Raw genomic sequence first — 22,402 nt, 5'->3', positions numbered from 1 at the left:
TCGAACCAATGTAGTTCGAACTGCATGTGGTAGAAATTCGAACCGGACCAGTTCGAATTACAAGTTGGTTGTTGTTAATAAATCGAACCAAGTTGGTTCGAACCATGAATGAACGTAATTCGAACCTGAGTGGTTCAAATTATAGAGAGAGCAGCCGGCCTTAGTAATTCGAACCGGGCTGGTTCGAATTAGACAAACCATAATTCGGACCAGGTCGGTTCGAATTAGTGGGAGAGAGAGCTCTATATAACCGGTCTAAACGTGAGTTGGTCTCATTAGAGTGAGTAAGATGGCTAGTGAAGAGAGTTTTGTTATTTTGGTTCACCACAGAGGATCCATTAAGAGGAAAACTCGTTCCGGAGTAAAGTTCACAGATAAAGATCCTCTCTGTATTGTTGTTACTCCTAGGACGAGCTATGATGACCTTGTTAGATCTGTACTGATGAAGCTCGGGCTAGAAGATTTGAAGCAGGTTAAGAAGTTTTTCTATCGCATTCCAATCACGGTGCTCCAGGATACCGTGAAGTATGATTATTTCACGATTAGTAGTGATGAGGACTTGCAAGTAATGTTTCTTTGTCGGCGGCAGTTTCCGGAGGTCAGGACCCCAGAGTTGTTGGCAAAGCTGGTTGATGTGGTATCCAGCTCGGGGGGTTCGAACCGGAATACCACCACTTTAGCCACGCCAGCCGGTTCTAGTTCCCAGCCTGCCGTTGCTTCCTCCTCCGTCCCTGTTTACCAGCCAGTGGTCCAAGCTGTCGCCTCCCCGTCTTTTGCTGTTGATCTCAATGGCAGCGTAGGTGACGACGTAGGTTCAAGGGAAAATCTGCCGGACGATTTACTCGGCGTTGCACCGCTTGGCGTTGGAGACGGAGTGTTAGGTGATGCATATGAGGATGACGTCGAGCCGGATATGATTGATGATGACAGCGGCGATGATATTGGAGCGAGTGAGCCTGCATTGGCGGTAGGTGGTTCTAGCACTGGCACACAGCTGTATCCACCACATTTTTCCTCCTTGGACTTGGATGCCATGAGGCAGGAGGGGGGTTCTGGGCACTCTGTTGGATTCGGAGCTAGAGATGCGGAAGGGACTGCTGGTCTAACAGAGTTCCAGGTTGGTCAGCAATTTCAGGATAAAGATGAGGCCCTTTTAAGTGTGAAGACTTACAGCATCCGGCGAGGGGTACAGTACAAGGTAGTGGAGTCTGATTATCGCAGGTATGTGGGCAAGTGTTCAGAGTTTGGGAATGGGTGCACATGGTTGATTCGACTGAGTCTCCGGCAGCGCAAGGGCATTTGGGAGGTCAAACGGTACAATGGACCTCACACCTGTCTTGCCACCTCCATCTCTAGTGACCACATGAGTTTGGATTATCATGTGATATCGGCGTTCATTATGCCAATGGTTAGGGCTGATGCATCCGTCAGCATAAAGGTGCTCCTGAACGCCACGACAGCACACTTTGGGTTTAGGCCGACTTACAGGAGGGTCTGGATGGCAAAGCAGAAGGCTATCGCCTTCATCTACGGTGACTGGGATGAGTCATACAACGAGCTACCTAGGTGGGTGTTGGGTGTCCAGCTGACGATGCCTGGTACTGTTGCAGTCCTAAGGACGAGCCCCGTTCGAGTTGGAGGACATGTGGACGAGTCTCAAGCGTATTTTCACAGACTTTTCTGGACTTTTCTTCCGTGCATCGAGGCATTCTGTCATTGCAAGCCGCTAGTCAGCATTGACGGCACACATCTGTATGGGAAGTATGGGGGAACGTTGCTCATCGCGATTGCACAGGACGAGAACTGCAACATTCTACCTGTTGCATTCGCACTAGTTAAGGGTGAGAATGCAGAGTCCTGGTCATTCTTTCTCTCACACCTTCGACAGCACGTGACACCACAGTCGGGTCTGCTGGTTATATCGGACAGACATAACGGCATCAAGGCTGCGCTTGAGGCTCCTGACGGAGGTTGGTTACCTCCAGCTGCATACCGTGCATTCTGCATTCGACACGTAGCGGCTAATTTTGCCCTTACCTTCAAGGGCAAAGACGCACAGAGGCTTCTAGTGAATGCGACGTATGCGAAGACCGAGGTTGAATTTGATTACTGGTTTGATATTCTGCGGTCTGAAGACCCGGCAATGTGCGAGTGGGCGAACCGGATTGATTATTCCTTGTGGACTCAGCATCGTGATGAGGGGCGGAGATTTGGTCACATGACGATGAATATCTCCGAGTGTGTGAACTCAATCCTCAAGGGTGTCAGAAATCTCCCTGTAGCCTCCCTGGTGAAGGCAACATATGGTAGGCTTGCAGAACTCTTTGTTCGCAAGGAGAGAGAGGCTGAGGCCCAGATGGGAACCGGACAACAATTCCGTCAGCATTTGGTGAAGTCTATTGAGGCCAACTTGAAGACGTCCAGGTGCTTCACGGTGACTTTGTATGACCGGGATAACTCCGAATTCACCGTAGCAGAGACCACTCCGACTGGTTCTTTCTCGTTGGGTACTTACAGAGTATCACTTGCCTCTCGGACATATGACTGCGGGTACTTCCAGGCGCTTCATTTCCCGTGTCAGCACGCACTTGCATGCTGTGCCTACTCACGGGTTACCTGGACCTCTTACGTTCACAGCGTCTATCAGATTAGTTCGGTATTCAGTGTGTATCGGATAGGATTCACACCTCCGATCCCAGAGGGCTTTTGGCCACCTTACGACGGGCCCACCGTGATTCCGGACCCTAACAAGAGGCGTGCGAGAGAGGGTCGTCCTAGATCCACTAGGATACGGACGAACATGGACGAGGCAGATCCGAACCGGCCGAAGAGGTGCGGCCTCTGTCGCCAACCCAGACATACAGGACGTAGTTGCCCACAGGTTGGAGGATCGTCTCACACAGGGGGCCATTAGTTGGCATCTTGTTAGTGTTAGTAGTTATTATATTTAACTTTTCCAGTTATATGTTATGTTTGAGCTCTTATGTAATTGGTTGATCTTTCTACATTGTACTGTGATTGTTGCATATAGTAATGAATATGTTGTGTTTCACTTTGAGTATTGCTACAAGTCCCATAAATGCAAAATTTAATAAGTAAATGAAAACATTAAACTGTTACATGATTCAATGATTATAAATAGTCACAGTCCCACTAAATAAACAGCAATTTTCAAAGTACAATTCGATGAACAAACAACAAAGGAAAACTCCTCTAAAATAACAACAAAAGTACAATGTCTGAGATACATGAATAAACCCTACGAAACAAAATACATGATGTGTGACTCATCTAAACAGATGCGATCCCGTACCGCAACGACGGGGTACCCGTGCCCGCTGACCTTTGCGGATAAACGGCTCCTCATCCTCGATCTCATCCGCGTCCTCATCCGGGCCAGGCTGTGCAGGTGGCATAAAATGGGAGGCTGCCACAGACGGCCCGGCAACAGACTCTGATGCAGCGGCGTAGGCGGATGGTGGGGTGCCTCCCAAACCAAAATGATCACCAACAGATACCGTAGGAGGCTCGTTCAGATCAACATCTAATGGTGCCTGAGTGCCTGAGGTCTCACCACGCCTCCGGGCCGGCACGTCCTCCTGCATGATGGCGGTAATGTCTGCTAGAAACTGTGGACCCCCGAAGTCCGCATCAAGAGTATCTGAGCCAAGGAAATCTGACCACTGTGATCCCGGAATAACCCAAGGGGCACCCCCCTGCTCAGGCTGGTCATGGGCGGGTACACCAACGAAGTAATCCCCAAGAGACACAGGCCCAAGTCCAGTGTCACCAGGGTCAGCCCCATCACCCATACCTGACCCATACCACTCTCCTCCATGTCCGCCATTGTGGGTACTAACACCACCAACTGAAACAGCCCCTGCACCATCCCCGCCCACCGGACCATGCTAATCGTCGTCATCGTCGTCGGCATGACAAACCCCATTTTGACGGTTTGTCTTGCATTAATTCTAAGAGATTTTAATACCTTTTACCCTCATTTATCCATTGAAATAGCATGGTTTTGTGATTGTCTCCTTATTTGTGCTTAGATGTGAAAACATGCTTTTTAGGCCTTTAATTTGATGATTTCAATCTCCCTTTGATTCCACTAGATGCCTTGATATGTTTGCTAGTGATTTCAGATTGAAAAGGCTAGGAATGGATCAAAGGAGTGAAGAGGAAAAGCATGCAAAGTGGAGAAATCATGAAAAGTCAAAGAAGTTGAAATCGCCCATGGACGCGCGCGCGCACCTGGCGCTTGCGCGCACCTGCGAATTACCCCATGGACGCGTACGCGTGCTGTGCGCGTACGCGTCGGTGTTGGTTTATGATCTTTTAATGAAAACATGGCCAACGAATTCTGAAGGGTTGTGGGGCCCAATCCCAACCAACTTTGGCGCCAAAGATGCTATTTAAAGCCAAGGATTGAAGAGCAAAGGGGATTCCAACTCATTAGTTCACACACACTCCTTAGGATTAGTTTAGAGGTAGTTTCTAGAGAGAGAAGCTCTCTCTTCTCTCTAGAATTAGGATTAGGATTAGGTTTAGTTCTTAGATCTAGGTTTTAATCTTTGCTTTCTTCCACTTCTATCTCTCAATTCTTTGTAGTTACATTCAATCTTCTTCTATTCTTTTGTTATAATTTCCTTTATGTTGTTCTTAGATTTTGTTGTAGATCTAGAATTGCTCCTTCTACATTCTTTCAATTCAATAAAAGGTAATTTTTAATAAATGTGTTTCTTTTGATTTGTTGTTGTTAATTCCTTGTAATTGAGTAGTGTAGATTTACTTTTCTTGCAATTTACTATGCTTTCTTTTTATGCCTTCCAAGTGTTTGATGAAATGCTTGGTTGGATTTTAGAGTAGAATTTTATACTCTTGGCTTGGAAAGGTAACTTAGGAACTCTTGAGTTACTAATGTCCAAGTGATTGATGATTGGGAGCCATTGACTCTAGTTCTCACTAATTGAATTGGTGGAGAGTTAGGACTTATGGACTAGGATTGGTATAGCTCATTTAACTTTCCTTTACTACTAGTGAGAGGATGATTTAATGAGATTAATCCTTGCCAATTCTCATATTATGGTTAGTGATTAGGATAGAGATCCTTGACTACCAACCCTTGCCAAGACCTTTTTAGCCATTAGTTTATTTTCATTGCCATTTACTTTTCATGCTTCTTGTCCAAAAACCCCAAAACAACTCATAACCAATAACAAGACACTTTATTGTAATTCCTAGGGAGAACGACCCGAGGTTCAATACTTCGGTTTATAAATTTAGGGGTTTGTTACTTGTGACAAACAATCTTTTGTATGAAAGGATTATTGTTGGTTTAGAAACTATACTTGCAACGAGAATTCATTTGTGAATTCTAAACCATCAAAAATCAAATCGTCAAAATGGCGCCGTTGCCGGGGAATTGCAATGGTGTTGTGTTATTGGTTATTGTATATATGTGAATATTGTAAATATATTGCCTTTTGCTTTATTTGCTAGTTGTAGAATTTTATTTCTCTTGTTTTCTATTATCGTTTGATTTTTGTTTTCTCTTTTCATTATGAATTCTCATTTTGGCTATGAGTGTGATTACAATTATGTTGTAGGAAATGAGAGCATCAATGAAGAGATGCATCAAGGATGGGACAATCAAAGGTGGGAGGAGCCATATGCTTATGATCAATCCTCATGGCAACAACCTCCACCAATGCACTATGAAGAAGAGCCATTCCATGATGCATGTCAATCCAATGGCTATGGTGAATCACCTTGTGACTTTCAAGAACCACCACCATATGCCTATGAACCATATCCTCAACATAGCTCTCAACCATACTCACAAGCCTCTTTTCACCAACCACCTTCATATGACCCTAATCCATATCCATCCTACCAACAACCATATGAGCCATATGAACCACACATAGAGCCACCACTCCAACATCAACATTTTCAAGAGCCACCCCCTCCATATTATTACCAAGATGAACCACCTCCAATATATGAAAATTTTCAACCACAAGATGAATACTACTTTCCACCACAACCTCCCATGGAAGAATACTCATATCCATTGATCCAAGAGCCACATGATCCTAATCATATTATCCAAGAGGAACAAGAGTCAAGGGATCATCTCAAGGAAGCATTGGATCAATTTCAAGCAACCATGGAGTGTGTTGTGCAACAAGTGGAAAGAATGGAAAACATTGAATCACCACAACTCTACCAAGAAGAACTACCTTCCTACTATGAACCCTTCCCCCAAAATGATGAATCCTTCCAACCACCCCAATCTCTAATGGATGAAACCCTTGGTATTCTTGTTCAAGGGCAAGAAGAGATGCAAAGGGATGTGCAAAATTTCATGGCCGCCTTGGATGCGGTAACAAATCAATTAGCCTCCCAATGCTTGAACACTCAAGGAACTCCCATGGCTACATGTGGAGAATCAAATGAAGAACATAGCATGAAGGAGAGATTGGAAACTCCGGTGGGAAATGAAGGAAGTTGCTTTGTATTGGAACAATTGGAGGAAGCTTTAATTGTTGAAGACAAGGAAGAAGTGGTAGAAGACTTAGGAGATGCGGAGCCTCCATGGGAACATAGAGTTGAAGAAGACCCCTCCAAGATGATCGAAATTGATGCTAGGGAGGAAAGTGCACACCTTCCAAGGCATATTCCATATGAAGACTTGGATGGGATAGAGCAAGAATTGAGTTCCCATGGCAATGAAGAGCAAGCATCAAGTCCTAGTGGTGAAGAATCCTTTGAGCATGAAGAACCTTCTCCGGTTGGATTTGAAAGCGTTAAGGAGGTAAATTTTTCTCACCCTCCCTATTATGATTTGAGTAAAGGAAAAGGTTTAGATAAAATTGTTGAACAAAGGATTGAGATTAAGAGATCTTGTGAAGAGGTGGAAGTCCCTAGAAATAGAAGAACGAGGGTTGGTTATGCTTTGTCAAGACCTTTGGAAGCATCTTTGCCTAGATTGCCATCTACACCTTCATTTGAGTGGGTGAAATTCATTTCTATTAGCTTTACTATCCCACTTGAATATGGTTTGCTTGAAACGGATGGCCAACTTAGGGAAGTTTGTGGGATGAAGCGTAAGCGGAAAAGGTTTTGTGGTGGGCGTTGCAAATCAAGGCTCATTATGGTTGATGCATCAAACATGAGATATAAAGGTTGGAGCAGTGCTCAAATAGATGGGTCTAGGAGGATTGTTGGGCACTTTATAGAGAATTCGCCTTACTCACCACCCGGTTGGACTAATAATGATGATCAACCTCAAGACGGGTGTGAAAACAAAGTGTGGGACCCCGGATCACAAGAAGAGGATCAACTTTGGGAGCCCCAAGCTTGTGAAGAACTCCATCAACACTTGGCTCAATCCATGAGAAATCTTGGGGCACAATGGAGAATCAAGCATTGGTGGGAGTTCCAAGATGAATACAAGCACCAGCCACCTTGATAAGAAGCTTCCCATAAGTCCAACTTAAGGACAATAAATAAAAGTGCTAGGTGGGAGACACCCCACCATGGTAAACTCTTTTCATACTCTTTTAGTTTGTTAATAAGTGAATTGAGTTGCCATTATAGGTAGATTCTCATTTTCATTTTTATCTTTTGTAAATATTGGTAGAATTAGTTTAATTTCTTGTTTTTATTGTTTTATCAGGTTTAGTTAGTAGTATAGTATGTTGAATAAGGTTCTAGGGCGTTTTGGTAGCTGTTTGGAGGATTAAAAGGCTTGGATTGGTGTAAGAACTTAGAAAAATATTTTTTGAAAAAACAGAACACCATCCACGCGTGCGCGCACATGACGCGTACGCGCAACTGAGCATTTTTCGACCATCCACGCGGACGCGCACTGTACGCGTACGCGTGGATGCAAAAAAAATTCAACCCCAGCCAAAAACCCGAGAGTCAGGCCTGCACTGTGCGAACATTGGGCCTAGGGCACAAGTCTATGCACGCGTGCGCGCACCTGGCGCGTACGCGCACATGATCTTAAATTCGCAATGCACGCGCACGCGCACTGTGCGCGCGCGCGTCGATTGCACAATCTGCACCCCCGGTACTTTTACCCGAGAGTTGTGCCAGACTTGGGCCGACATTATGCCTCCGGCCTAACTCGATGCACGCGTGCGCGCACCTGGCGCGTACGCGTCCTTCAACCAATATGCACATCGACGCGTAGGCGTGCATGACGCGCACGCGTCGGTAAAAAAAAAAAAAAGAGTTTTTTTTTCTCATCTTCCATTTTCTTTTGTTCACTGCATTCGCATACTTCTACTCTTTCCATTTTCATTTTGTTTCTACAGCATGTTTTCAGTTTTTTCTAAGTGTCATTTCATTAATGGTGTTGGATTCTTAAACTCAATTGTTGAGAAATTCTTGCATTATTTTGGTGCTTCTTGACTTGTTTGATATTGTTGGGTGATGAAACTTTTAAATCAATGCTTCCTCTTGTAAGACTCTTATGTCTTTGTGCATTGAGATAACCTTATATTGTCTTTCATGACCCACCTCTTCTTATGTGAACTTGATGTACCATATGCTTTTCATGCTTTGATTTTACTCTTGCATCAAGTATTAGTTAATATGCCATTAGCTTATATTATTTTCTCTTTTACATGTTGTAGCTACCATGTAGTAGAGAACCATACCTTTATTTGGCATTAGCCCCCGCCTATGTTCTATTTGCTTTGATACCTTTGTCATAGGCTTAATATTCCTTTCCTTTTCTATCCTTTTAGGTTGGCCACCAAGGAGGGAGAAAGGAAAAGCTTTTAAAGGGGGCAACAAACAAGTCATCCGCACAACCTTTTGAAGGAGCTCATCAATTGTAGCAACCCGTCCCCCTACTCATCTTTGAGTGCACCGAGGACGGTGCAAACTTTTAAGTGTGGGGAGGTCGTCCGACCGTTTGGCGATCTTGGGTGATAAATTTCTAACCCCAACACTTTTGCATTTCATTCTAGGATTTTATGGTTTTTACTTGCATTTTCTTGTTTTTGCATACACATACACAATAAGCTTAGTCAAAATAATGAAATTTTTCAAGATTTCTATCTATAGGGCACCAATTGATTTGAGTGAGAACTTTTCATAGAACTTGCTTGAATTATATATCTTGTGGATCATATTTTTGAGCTAAGAACACAAGCAAGTGAGATTTGAGCCTAATAGTGTGGTTACATCCTATAACCACTTATTTTCCTTCTTGTGTGCATTATTCTCTTTTTATGATTGTAATCTTTGATTTGTTTGATTCTTTATGTCCATTATTCTGTGTATACATGCATTTATATGATTGAGGCCATCATTTCATTAGCTCACTTATCCAAATAGCCAACCCTTTTATATTCCTTTGTTAGCCAATTTGAGCCTACAATTAACCCACTTGTTCTTAATTTTAGCACATTACAAGCCTTAAGGCGAAAAACAATAAATGTCCTTATTTGGATCTTTGATTAGCTTAGGCTAGAGTGTGTGAGTATCATTCAAGTGTGGGAACCTTGGGACATTGGGTGAATAAAAGGGTAATTTTGTATTGTTATTGAAAATATTGGGAATTGGGTACATACTCATGTATTGATCAAATGTAAAACCTTATGCATTGAGATTCTTGTATATAAAAAAAATGAGAAAAACAAAAGAAAAAAAATAGAAAAAGAAAGAAAAAAAAGAAGAAAAATAATAAAAAGGGGACAAAATGCCCCAAATCAAAGTATAGTCCAATAAAATCAATGCATAGGTGTTGTGAAATTTAAAAGGAATACATGAGTATGTGAAAGAGTGAAAAATGGGTAGTTAGGTTGGAATTTAATTGTATAGGATGTCATAGGTTAGGTGGGAAGTTTAAGCTTATCAAAGATTCAAATTTCAAGCTCACTTGACCAAATATGCATCCTACCTTGACCCTAGCCCCATTATAACCAAAGAAAAGACCTCATGATATATGTACGCATGCATGAGATATATGTTGATTGTTAGAAGAAAAACAAATCTTAGAAAGCATGATTAGGAGAGAATTGAGTGAATCAACCCTAAACACTTGAGCGAATAGAGTGCAAACACTACCGGTGAGGGTTTGATGCTCAATTACATGTTTCCACCTATGATCATCTCTTTTCATGCAAAGTTTGTAAAATATTTAATAACTCAATTCAATTGCAGATTAGACTTGCTAGTCCTTAGCCCTTGTGCATATATGCTTCTTGGGAATTGATTTATTTTGACCAAGCAATTGCATTCATTTAGATAGTTGCATATAGGTAGATTGCATTTAGTTAGTTCCATTGAATAAATGCCATACCCTTTACTTCATTCTTGGTTTAAGCATGAGGACATGCTTGGTTTAAGTGTGGGGAGGTTGACAAACCCCATTTTGACGGTTTGTCTTGCATTAATTCTAAGAGATTTTAATACCTTTTACCCTCATTTATCCATTGAAATAGCATGGTTTTGTGATTGTCTCCTTATTTGTGCTTACATGTGAAAACATGCTTTTTAGGCCTTTAATTTGATGATTTCAATCTCCCTTTGATTCCACTAGATGCCTTGATATGTTTGCTAGTGATTTCAGATTGAAAAGGCTAGGAATGGATCAAAGGAGTGAAGAGGAAAAGCATGCAAAGTGGAGAAATCATGAAAAGTCAAAGAAGTTGAAATCGCCCATGGACGCGCGCGCGCACCTGGCGCTTGCGCGCACCTGCGAATTACCCTATGGACGCGTACGCGTGCTGTGCGCGTACGCGTCGGTGTTGGTTTATGATCTTTTAATGAAAACATGGCCAACGAATTCTGAAGGGTTGTGGGGCCCAATCCCAACCAACTTTGGCGCCAAAGATGCTATTTAAAGCCAAGGATTGAAGAGCAAAGGGGATTCCAACTCATTAGTTCACACACACTCCTTAGGATTAGTTTAGAGGTAGTTTCTAGAGAGAGAAGCTCTCTCTTCTCTCTAGAATTAGGATTAGGATTAGGTTTAGTTCTTAGATCTAGGTTTTAATCTTTGCTTTCTTCCACTTCTATCTCTCAATTCTTTGTAGTTACATTCAATCTTCTTCTATTCTTTTGTTATAATTTCCTTTATGTTGTTCTTAGATTTTGTTGTAGATCTAGAATTGCTCCTTCTACATTCTTTCAATTCAATAAAAGGTAATTTTTAATAAATGTGTTTCTTTTGATTTGTTGTTGTTAATTCCTTGTAATTGAGTAGTGTAGATTTACTTTTCTTGCAATTTACTATGCTTTCTTTCTATGCCTTCCAAGTGTTTGATGAAATGCTTGGTTGGATTTTAGAGTAGAATTTTATACTCTTGGCTTGGAAAGGTAACTTAGGAACTCTTGAGTTACTAATGTCCAAGTGATTGATGATTGGGAGCCATTGACTCTAGTTCTCACTAATTGAATTGGTGGAGAGTTAGGACTTATGGACTAGGATTGGTATAGCTCATTTAACTTTCCTTTACTACTAGTGAGAGGATGATTTAATGAGATTAATCCTTGCCAATTCTCATATTATGGTTAGTGATTAGGATAGAGATCCTTGACTACCAACCCTTGCCAAGACCTTTTTAGCCATTAGTTTATTTTCATTGCCATTTACTTTTCATGCTTCTTGTCCAAAAATCCCAAAACAACTCATAACCAATAACAAGACACTTTATTGTAATTCCTAGGGAGAACGACCCGATGTTCAATACTTCGGTTTATAAATTTAGGGGTTTGTTACTTGTGACAAATAATCTTTTGTATGAAAGGATTATTGTTGGTTTAGAAACTATACTTGCAACGAGAATTCATTTGTGAATTCTAAACCATCAAAAATCAAATCGTCACGGCACCACGCCCTCTCCGTCTCCCTCCCTGGCCTCGTCGTCTGCCTCTAGCCACACCAGCATGGTCATCATCGTCTAAAGCCGCATCAAGCCACCTCCACTCACGCTGGCTCCGTCGTGTGCCCACACGAGCTCTCCTCTCAACCTTGCGCCTGTCAGGCACGTCCTCAGGACGATCCATGTCAGGAACTTGTCCGGCACCTCGCTGTGAGGCCTCAACTGGAATAGGAACGGCTCTCGGATCCCCCAACTGCATATCCGGAGACAAGAACCTCTTTCCATGCTGACTCCACCACTCGAGAAACAAATGCGATGGTCCAGGGTCGGCAACAACATCAAACCTCAGCACCGTGTCCGCATGGGACTCCCAATACAGATGCCACTTCTGAAGATCGTACGGAAACCATCGATCGTCTCCTTTGCCGTCCTTCGACATCAGAAAGTCGATGTTCAGTGCAGGATTCGGAGGGGGGCTGCACCCCTCCGAACTACGGAAGAACCCTATCTATCTGATGCCACTCTATGACGGCAAAGTAGATCAGCGACGTCACTGACCGCCACAACACCATATGCCGAGGCTCCAAAACCTCTTGATACACAACCTGAAGTACGTCAGGAGTGGTGTACGGCATCCAGATAAACTGCACGGAGAACTCTCCATTGTCAGGCCAACTCATAAAGTTTGGTTAAATAAAGAAACTTATTAAGTAGCATACTCACCTCCCCGTGCTGTAACCGGTCTATCCTCAGCCTCCACATCTCCACTCTAGGACCCTTCTCGCTACCAGAAGGGTTGTATCCTGACCACCTGCATCATACACGTGTCTTATTTTCACTTAATTGTGTGTTTAGGGTTTCTAATACATTATTATTGAACATGGATTTATTTATATTAAAATGAAATAGATAAGGCTGAGTAAAGTACCTCGAAGCCAATGGCCAGCTGAACGTCTCATATCCAGAAGGCCTAAATCGAGGAAATCGCCAGAAGATCCAAGACTGAAGTAGCTGAAGTGGGCCCGCTAACTTGACCACATGTCTGTTTGCCACTCGGCACATGCACCGGTACAACCATGCCAGTGCTGCAGAACCCCAGCTATAGGTACCCATCTCCTCCAGCCTGGCTACGTAGGGAAGCCATCTGATGTGTATGCAGTTGCCAGACTTGTCCCCAAACAGCTGCGTACCCAACAACATCATGATGTACGCACGGGCATATCGCCGCACAGTCTCGTCATCTGCTCCATCAGGGCACTCACCAAAAGTCTCCTGAAACCAGCTGCAGTTCACTGCGTACTTCTGAACCTGGCTGGGAGGAGGTACCACTCCAAGCAGCTCCTGGAACCACACCTAGGCTGGACGGCCACCCTGGATGTATAAATGGAACTCTGATAGGCAGCCGCTCACGTAACGCCCGTCCACTGGTAACCCCAACTGGTATGCCACGTCCTGAAGTATGATCGTGCACTCTCCGAACGGCATATGGAAGGTGTGCGTCTCCGGACGCCATCGCTCGACAAATGCACTGACAAGGGCCTCGTCTAACCGGAACCATCTATCGTTCAGTCTTGCAAGATGGTATAGACCTGCCATCTGCAAGTACGGAACGTATCTGTCATCTAGTCGCATGCCCTGCTGCCGCCGCATGCTCCTGATGCATCGCTGGGGCTGCACATGACATTCACCGCATTGTAATAACCGGATTCATAACCAATGACAAACATAACGAAATTGATAACTCACCAAAAAACATCATACTAAATAAGACTGCATAAAAATCGATGAACGAGAACCACATGCAAAACAACTACCATAGATCACGCAACTAGACCACTAAAATAAAACAGCTTAACTAGAACCGCTAACATAAAACAGCAGAAGTAAAACCATTAACATAAAATAGCATAAGTCAAACCATTAACATAAAACAGCTAACATAAAACAACTAACACAAACCACTAACATAAAACAGCTAACATAAACCACCAACTGAAAAACAGCTAACATAAAACAACTAACACAAAACAACTAACACAAACCACTAATATAAAACAGCTAACATAAACCACCAACTTAAAAACAGCTAACATAAAACAACTAACACAAAACAAGTAACACAAACCACTAACATAAAACAACTAACATAAACCACCAACTAAACCACCAACTAAACCACCAACATAAAACAACCAACATAAAACAACTAACATAAACCACTAACATAAACTGCTACCATAAACCACTAACAGAAACCACATACATAAACCACCAACTAAAGCACCGTCTAACATGAACTGCCACTAAACCCGCATGCAAAACCACTAACTCACAAATACCACTACCACGAAGTTATATCTGTACTAACCTCCTCGTTGATGATCCGTCCAAGCGATATAACCGTGCCGGATCGTCCCCCATTCAGCAGAGTATTCCTAGGTCTTCCTCGGAGAGAATCTGGGTCGTTTTCTCTGGAATTTTGTGGGGTAGGGAAAGGGAAGAATGGTTCGAATGAGGCTAATTCGAACTCCTTATATAGCCGATTCATGAGTAATTCGAACTAGGTTGGTTCGAATTACTTCTCCTTAAATCGAACAGGCTTTGTTCGAATTACATGCAACGCTTTCCTATGTATAATTCGAACTAGCATGGTTCGAATTATGTGCATCTTGAGTTCGAACCACCTTGGTTCGAACTATGTTCAATCAATTCTGACCCTATTTCGAACTGAATTGGTTCGATTTATTAGCTTTTGTAGTTCGAACCACATTAGTTCGAGTTATATATAAATATCCCTTGGCTTATTGCTGAAATAATTTTCATTTTGGCTTATTTACGTACCTTGATTCTGGCATTCCAAACACTTTTTCAATTCAATTCTATAGTTTTACTAATTCATTCTAAACATTAGATATCTTTCATCAAATAATTACTTCTACTTAATTTATTTTAATTTTAGTTATAAACTCACTCATTTTTAAATTAATTATATTTTTATTTAACAATATTATAAATTCAATTATTTTTATTTTTATAATTATATAATATCTATTAATATTATCTTTTTAATAAATACTTATAATATATAATAGTATAATAAATATAAACAAATTAATAAATTATTAAAATTTGAAAATAATTATTATTTTAATATAAAAAAATAAAAATATTTATAAAAAAATAAAAATAATAAAATAATTATTATTCTTGTTTCATATTATTTTAAAATAATTTGATTATTTTTAAAATATTAGTAAAAATATATATTTTAAAATTAATTATAAATTTTTAATTATGTTATATTTTTATTTATATAAAATTAAATCAATCAATTTAATCAATAATTTACTAATTAAATTAATAATTTAATAACCTAATAACCGGACAGTTCAATTATTAATTTAATTCTGCTATGTTCTAAATAAAGAGACTTATATATTGAACTGAAATTTAAAGGCTTCAAGATGAAGAAACTTCTACGCGTACGGCATACGGCATAATATAAGACACTGGTACATATATTTGGGAGAATTATTTGATGTTCATCTTTTCTACAATATACTTATATATAATTATATTATTAGTTTAATATATCTATAATTCTATATGTAATGTGAATGGTGATCGCGTTTATATAAGCCATAATAGAATTTATTAAATTAATAAGTACTATAATAGTATTTATTAAAATTAATATATTAAAAGGAGTTTATAATGTCACTATAATAATATTTATTAACAGTATTTAATATATTAATAGTCACGTTTATTATAAATTTATGAAATAATGAGTAAAATATATTTTTTTATAGAATTTATAAAAAAATTTAAAAATATTCCTATATTTTAATATCTCAACATTATTCTAAAAATTTTTAATTTATATTAAATATATTTTTTTATTAATAACGTTTAAATTATTGACAGATATTAATGACATGGCAAACTAAATTTTTGACGTGGCAACAAAAAAATACCAAATGTAAATTTTTTTTGTTTTATCTTTGTTAGACTAAAGCCCAACACCAACACACCTAGAAATTAGGAGACGGGTTCTTCTTCTTCATCCAGTATGTAGGCATTCCTACAGATGCCACCATATTTGAAACTTGTCAACTGCCGCAGGCCCTGCCTTGAGCTCCGCTCCCTGAAAGCACCAACCATGTAATCCTTCCGAACGAGGGCTTTGTTTTTTTTTTTTTTTTTTCATTCTTTCTCCTTAACACCGATCCAAAGCTCCAACCTCTTATGTGAATTAAACTATTAGTCTTTCCCTTTTCAAAAACTACTCTTGCATTTCTTTTCCTTAGCCACAAAGGAAGAGAAGTGAGAGAACATAGGAACACAAACCGTAATAGGGACGAAAACTGTCACGCTATTCTCTTATCTTTGTCTAGGCGACATTGTGAGAGTTATGAGCAGTAATGCTGTGGAGACTATAAAGGTGATGATAGATTGAATTAGATCCGTATATATTTGTGGTGTTTATTTAAATTTGATTAAAAAATTATAAATATTGATCTGATTTATAATGTTATTGGGATTTTGATCTTCTAAAATTTGAATTTTACTTTAGAATATAAAGTGTGATTTTCTACTCTTTAATAGTTTTTTTTATATTTATTTTTGGTCTCACCTATAAAATCAATTATGAGAAATTATACTTTATTTTTTAAAGTAAAATTCAAACTTTAGAGGATTTAAATCCATGTTATTGGGTCGAATTGAATCGAATTTGTTCATATAATCGAATTACAGATTTTAGGTAGATATCCGCATATCATAGATTCATACAAAATAAATAAATAAGTAGATTTTTTTATATTTTATTTCAATTAATAATTATCATATATATTGTATTATTTTTTTATTATTTAAAAAATATGTTTAATAATATTTTATAAGTAAACATATTTAAAAGAATAAAAAAAATTTTTATTGATATTTTAATATTTTTAAATAAAAATAAGATTTTTAAATATTTTTATATTTTGTAGATATATATGATATCTTATTTGATGTGCAAATATGCGGATCAGATCTAAGTTTAAAAAACGCGGATATTAGGTCTGGTCTGACAATTTTAGTATATACATCAGATTGAAATTTTGGCTATATCTAATCCAACTCGATCTGATTTGCGTTCACCCCCTAGTGGAGAGTTACATTGTTCGACGATTAACATAGAGAAAATTATGGCGTCATTTTCTTCTAAACGTTGAAACAAAGCACAACAAACTTCATTGCCAACGAAAAAGCAGAGAATGAGAGCCAAAGTGAGAACCACGAAGATAAGGGAGACAAGAAAATAGAGAGAAGAAAGTGACGACAGAAATTTTTTTTTTTGGCGAGAATTTTGGTTTGATTTGATAAAGATTGTGTTTATTGAGTTTTGGTTTGATTTGATAAAGATTGTGTTTATTGAGTTTATTTGATCAATTGATCAATGTATCTAAATTTGTAATTTATGGATTAGGGTTTAGTTATTTGTTTGATATTTGATTCTTGAATTTGAAGGCTGAGAGTTTGATGGGTTTAATGACTCTGTTATGGGGGTTTTTAATTATGGTAGGAACAAAAATAAAGAATTTTAGAAGAGGACGAAGAAGAAGATAATAAAAATAATAAAAAAAATTTCAAATAAAACTTTTATATATTTTTAAAAATTAAAAAAAATAAAAACAATTATTAATTCAGTCAGTCATTTATAAATCACGTGAGATATCAATTTGCCAACTTATACATGTTAGTTTTTTATTTAAACAGTGATAACTATTAGGCATATATTTTTGTTGTAATTCAAAAATTTAAAAGATAAAATTAAAACAAAATAAAATTTAAGAATATATTTAAAACTTTTAACAAATTTTTAAAATAAAAAAATACTCTACTGTCTACTCTTAAATAATTTAATAAATTTTAAAAAATTAATAGAATTATTAATTCTATATCTATATTGATAAATTTATATATTATTAGTTTAATAGCACTATTAAATTATGAATGAATATCCCATTCGGCCCCTGACAATTATCTCAAAAGGACAACGAGGTTCCCGAGAAAAAAAAACACTCAATCCGGCCTCTGATAATTTTTTTGAGACTGATTAGCCCTTGTGCCAAAAAAAATAATATTGATTTTTTTTGGCACAGGGGCCTCGTTGTCCTTTCGAGATAATTGTCAGGGATCGGGTTGAGTTTTTTTTTTGTCAAGGGTCGGATTGGGATTTTTTTTTGTCAGGAGCCTCGTTGTCTTTCGAGGTAATTGTCAGGGGCTGATTTGGGTTTTTCTCTTAAATTTATTTAGAGGGGTTGCTAGTGTGTAGATATATTATGGGTTCTATATGTATAGAAATCACGTGCCATGTATATAAATAGAACAGCTCGTCAATATAAAAATGTGTGTTGATTAGCAGTTTTATAAAAATTGTGAAAAGCTGTAATTTGAAAAATGGTAGACTCCACATATTTTTGAATCAAGCTGTAATTAAATATGTAAAAAAACGCTAATGACTAGAATTAAAAAATAATTTTTTATACAAAATTATTTGAAAGAGTGTAAAATGTGACCGTAAAAATAATTAAAACCCTCCCTTAAATTAGGCTTAATAGGAGGTCCCATAGAAACGAATAACCTAAAAAAAAAAAATCCTATTATCCCTTTACTCAAAATCAATAGAAATTTTAATTGATCATTGGTTTATCATAAAAAGAATGTTTAATTATTTTAATGGTCTTTATAATTTAACTAAATTTTTAATTAGGTTCTTATATTTTTTTGTTAAATTTTTATATTGCTTTAATTTTGTAATTAAATTCTTTCTAATGTAAAAAATATTAGAATTAACTGAATATTTCTTCACAAATTAAAAAGTATTTACAATTAAAAACTTAATTAATTATTTAACCGCATGTATCTTCGTAAAAACATTATATTAATTTTAACATTTTTAACAGAAAAAAGATGTCATTACAAACTTAAAAGTAGTGTAGGAATCTAATTAAAAAAAAAAATGTAAGGACCTAATTAAAAATTTAGTGATTCTATATATAAGAACTAATAGAATAATTAAACTTAAAAAAATTATTTTAAAAATATTAAAATATATAGAATTAATTTATCCAAATTATTAAATACTATTTAAATTATAATTTATTTATCGTCATTATTGGTAAACTAGCAACTACTATACCGCTATTAATTGATATTATTATTATTATTATTATTATTATTATTATTATTATTATTATTAATTTACCAATAATGAGGATAAATAAATTATAATTTAAATAATATTTAATAATTTGGGTAAATTAATTCTATATATTTTGATATTTTAAAATAATTTTTTTAGATTTAATTATTCTGTTAGTTCTTATAGAATCACCAAATTTTTAATTAGGTTCTTATACTTTTTTTTCTTTCAATTAGATCCCTACACTACTTTTAAGTTTGTAATGGCGTCTTTTTCGTGTTAAAAATGTTAAAATTAACATAATATTTTTACGAAGATACATGCGGTTAAAGAATTAATTAAGTTTTTAATTATAAATACTTTCAATTTGCGAAGAAATATTCAGTTAACTCTAATATTTTTTAGGTTTAATTACTCTGCAGGTCCCTATAATTTTACCGAATTTTTAATTAGGTCCCTATATTTTTTTTCTTTTTAATTGAGTCCCTATACATTAATTTTTTTAATTTAGTCCCTACCGTCATCAAACCGTTTGAAATAATAGAATATTCTATTAAAAAATCGAATATTCTCTTAATTTAATTAAAAGACCTAATTAAAAACACCTCTATTTTTTTAAAATACCAAAAATATCCTTTATATTTTGTCCCCCAAAATCAGAGAACTCTAACTAGCCCTAAGTTATTCTCCTAAGTTCCCAATTGGATTTCTCCTCCATTGCACTCTGCTGCCGTCTTCCATGGCGTCGTTGTCGTCTGTCGTTGGATGGTCGTCATCCCTCTGCGTCGCCCACGGGTGCTCTGTTCTGCTCCGCTCGTCCGCCTTGTCTCACCGCGCCTCGCGGTGCCTTGCCTCGAATTGCCGCCCCTTGACTCCGTTTTGCTGTCTGGACTGGTTCTGCAACAACAGGTGATGATTGAATTTTGTTTTAGTTTTTCAACTGTTGGATCGGAGGAGATGAAGGGACCAGGTGGCATGTAGGAAGGAAACAGTTAGATGGCTTTCATTTTTTGAATTGCAAATATCGGGAACATGTGGATTTCTGTCAGCGTTGGGTAATAATTCTTCTCAATAATGTCTTTCTCCCACTACACTAAGAACGGAAGAAATGTTATGCTTAAAACAACTAGTAGTCAAATGGCATCCTCTCCCAATTCCAATGCTTCAAGTACAATGTTGAGAAATCTTGATTGTTAAATACCTCTAATTTTGTTTATGCTTATTTTTTGTTGCCGCTTGTATATAATTTTACTTTAATTGATTAGGTAACCAGCATCCTAAATGACAAGGAGAACCAATTAATCTAATTGTGAAGTTTAGTTTGTTAAAATTAGTTTTAATTGTGTTAAAAAATTTTGATTATAAGTTCTGATTATGTATTTTATCTGTAATTAATTGATTATGTTAGAAATAAGAAAAGAGGTGAGATTGGAGATAAAGTGTTTGATTATATGAGTTCTGATTATGTATTTTATTTATAATTAATTGATTATTAAGTTTAATTGATCATTGTCATAGAGGCATACAGGACTCTTAGAGATCGTGGTCCCTATCCTGCTGCTCAGGTTGTGAGAAATTTTCAAGACAAATTTGCGTTTATTCCATTTGACAGTGGTTCTAAAACCGTATTTATTACTGTAGTGAGTAATCCTTGGTCTATCTATTTTACTCTCATATTTATTTGCCGGTAATTTGCTTCTATATGACTATACCTTGGGGTACAATGCATCTTCCTGCTCTTTCTCAGGATGCTGATGGGTGTATTTTCTTCTTTTGGGGAGCTGATACTGATGAAAATATTATTCTTACAGATGAGAAAAAAGTTGTAACTAAGAGCTATGGGACATCTTCTACACTATTTCCTAAAAGTAATATTAAAATGATTTTATGTAAAAAGTTGGTGACTATTTTGTGCCTGCTGTACTGAGTATTTTCTGTGAGAATTAACGTTTTATAAATATGCTCGCGAAAAGTAAATTAAGGGGAAAAAGAAAATGAAATTATTTATCCTCCTAATGGTTCATTTGAAGCATCTTAACTAAATAATAGAAGAACCTATTGGCTTTTAAAATTTTCAGAACATTGAAATTATATACTTCTTATTTAATTTAGCATTTAGAAAGATGTTTAGGAATCCTCGAATGCTATATCAATATCCTAACTCGGGGAAGAAAAGAATTAAGAGTTGGTAACCCAAGAATGAAAAATGTAGGTACATAGATATTTTCTTTTTCCTCACCCGCCTCTGTTTTTTATAGTTTACTTTGCAATATCTTTCCCATTTCAAGATCCTCATATTATTCTAAATTATACATCATGCGGCAAAAACTAACTTGTATTGCTGCTTGTTTAGGATTTTTCTTTACAACATCCGGAGATTTGAACAATTTTGAGCATCCACTTAATGAGGTGAAGTCTGTCTCAAGAGTTGACAGTTCTGGTCAGGTGTGTGGTGCAACTTTTAAAATGGATGAGGCTAAGAAGAAATCAACTGGTATGTCAAGGATTGGGAGTGCTGCTAACTGGTCGAATAATATCTAAATATGAATGCTGTTTGAACTAAGGCTCTTATTATATGCTAGACTCGGTTCTATTTTCATGTTCTAGTACTAAAAAATACGTTGATGTCAGAGTTAGATCATATAATTGTCAAGCCTATACCAAACTTGGCTAGAGATGGTCTTGGAACTGCATTCTCTTTCTTTTATATTGAGCCAAATGTAATATTACATTATCATAATGAATAATTGAAAGATGGAACTGAATTTTATATATATTTATTATTATTATTTCAGTTTTATTTTATCCATTTATTTTTTTTATGTTCTTAAGATAAGGTATTTTAAAAATAAAAAAATATTTTTGATACAATTTATATATAAATAAGCAAAAGAATAATAGTGACAAAATAAAAGAAATTATAAGAATATCTTTCATGTTATAGAATCATTGAATAAGAATTATAGGAATATTTTTCATTGAATATTTATAGTTTTACCAGATTTTCAATTAGGTCCTTATATTTTTTTTTTTTTAATTTGGTCTCTAAATGTATACAAGTAATTTCACAATTTAATAATATTTTTTTAATGTTTAACGTTAAGAGGGACTAAATTGAAAAAAAAATGTATAGGGACCCAATTAAAAAAAAAAAGTATAAGGACCTAATTAAAAATTTGGTAAAACTATAGGGACCTGCAAAATAATTAAACCTATTTTTTATCTTAAAAAGGACTTAATTACAAAATTAAAGCAATGTAGGGATCTAACAGAAAAAAAATATAAGAACCTAATTAAAAATTTGATGAAACTATAAAGACCATCAGAATAATTAAACATTCTTTTTATGATAAAT

General features: G+C 36.9%; 1 protein-coding gene and 1 pseudogene across 1 annotated transcript; both read left to right on the top strand.

The window, feature by feature from the left end:
* The first annotated feature begins 289 nt into the window (after positions 1-289).
* On the top strand, positions 290-14,583 carry LOC130939469 (uncharacterized; annotated as a pseudogene).
* A 5,203-nt stretch (positions 14,584-19,786) lies between these two features.
* Positions 19,787-21,588, top strand: LOC130939468 (uncharacterized). Its single transcript, XM_057867571.1, has 5 exons — positions 19,787-19,956; positions 20,456-20,513; positions 20,556-20,687; positions 20,795-20,915; positions 21,401-21,588. Exons 1-5 carry the CDS (start codon positions 19,787-19,789, stop codon positions 21,586-21,588), a joined length of 669 nt encoding a protein of 222 aa, XP_057723554.1.
* Positions 21,589-22,402: the final 814 nt, after the last annotated feature.

Source organism: Arachis stenosperma, chromosome 7 (assembly GCF_014773155.1).
Source record: "Arachis stenosperma cultivar V10309 chromosome 7, arast.V10309.gnm1.PFL2, whole genome shotgun sequence".
Taxonomy (NCBI): Eukaryota; Viridiplantae; Streptophyta; class Magnoliopsida; order Fabales; family Fabaceae; genus Arachis; species Arachis stenosperma.
Note: the sequence above shows the minus strand (reverse complement) of the source record. Positions and strands in the feature narration are given on the sequence as shown.

Bases quoted from the DNA above. Each gene is read 5' to 3' on its own strand.
- LOC130939468 (XM_057867571.1), top strand. From the start codon at position 19,787: ATGGCGTCGTTGTCGTCTGTCGTTGGATGGTCGTCATCCCTCTGCGTC. The intron at 20,514-20,555 runs GTATTTTATTTA...GTTTAATTGATC, and splicing joins ATTATATGAGTTCTGATTAT to ATTGTCATAGAGGCATACAG. The intron at 20,916-21,400 runs GTAATATTAAAA...CTGCTTGTTTAG, and splicing joins TTCTACACTATTTCCTAAAA to GATTTTTCTTTACAACATCC.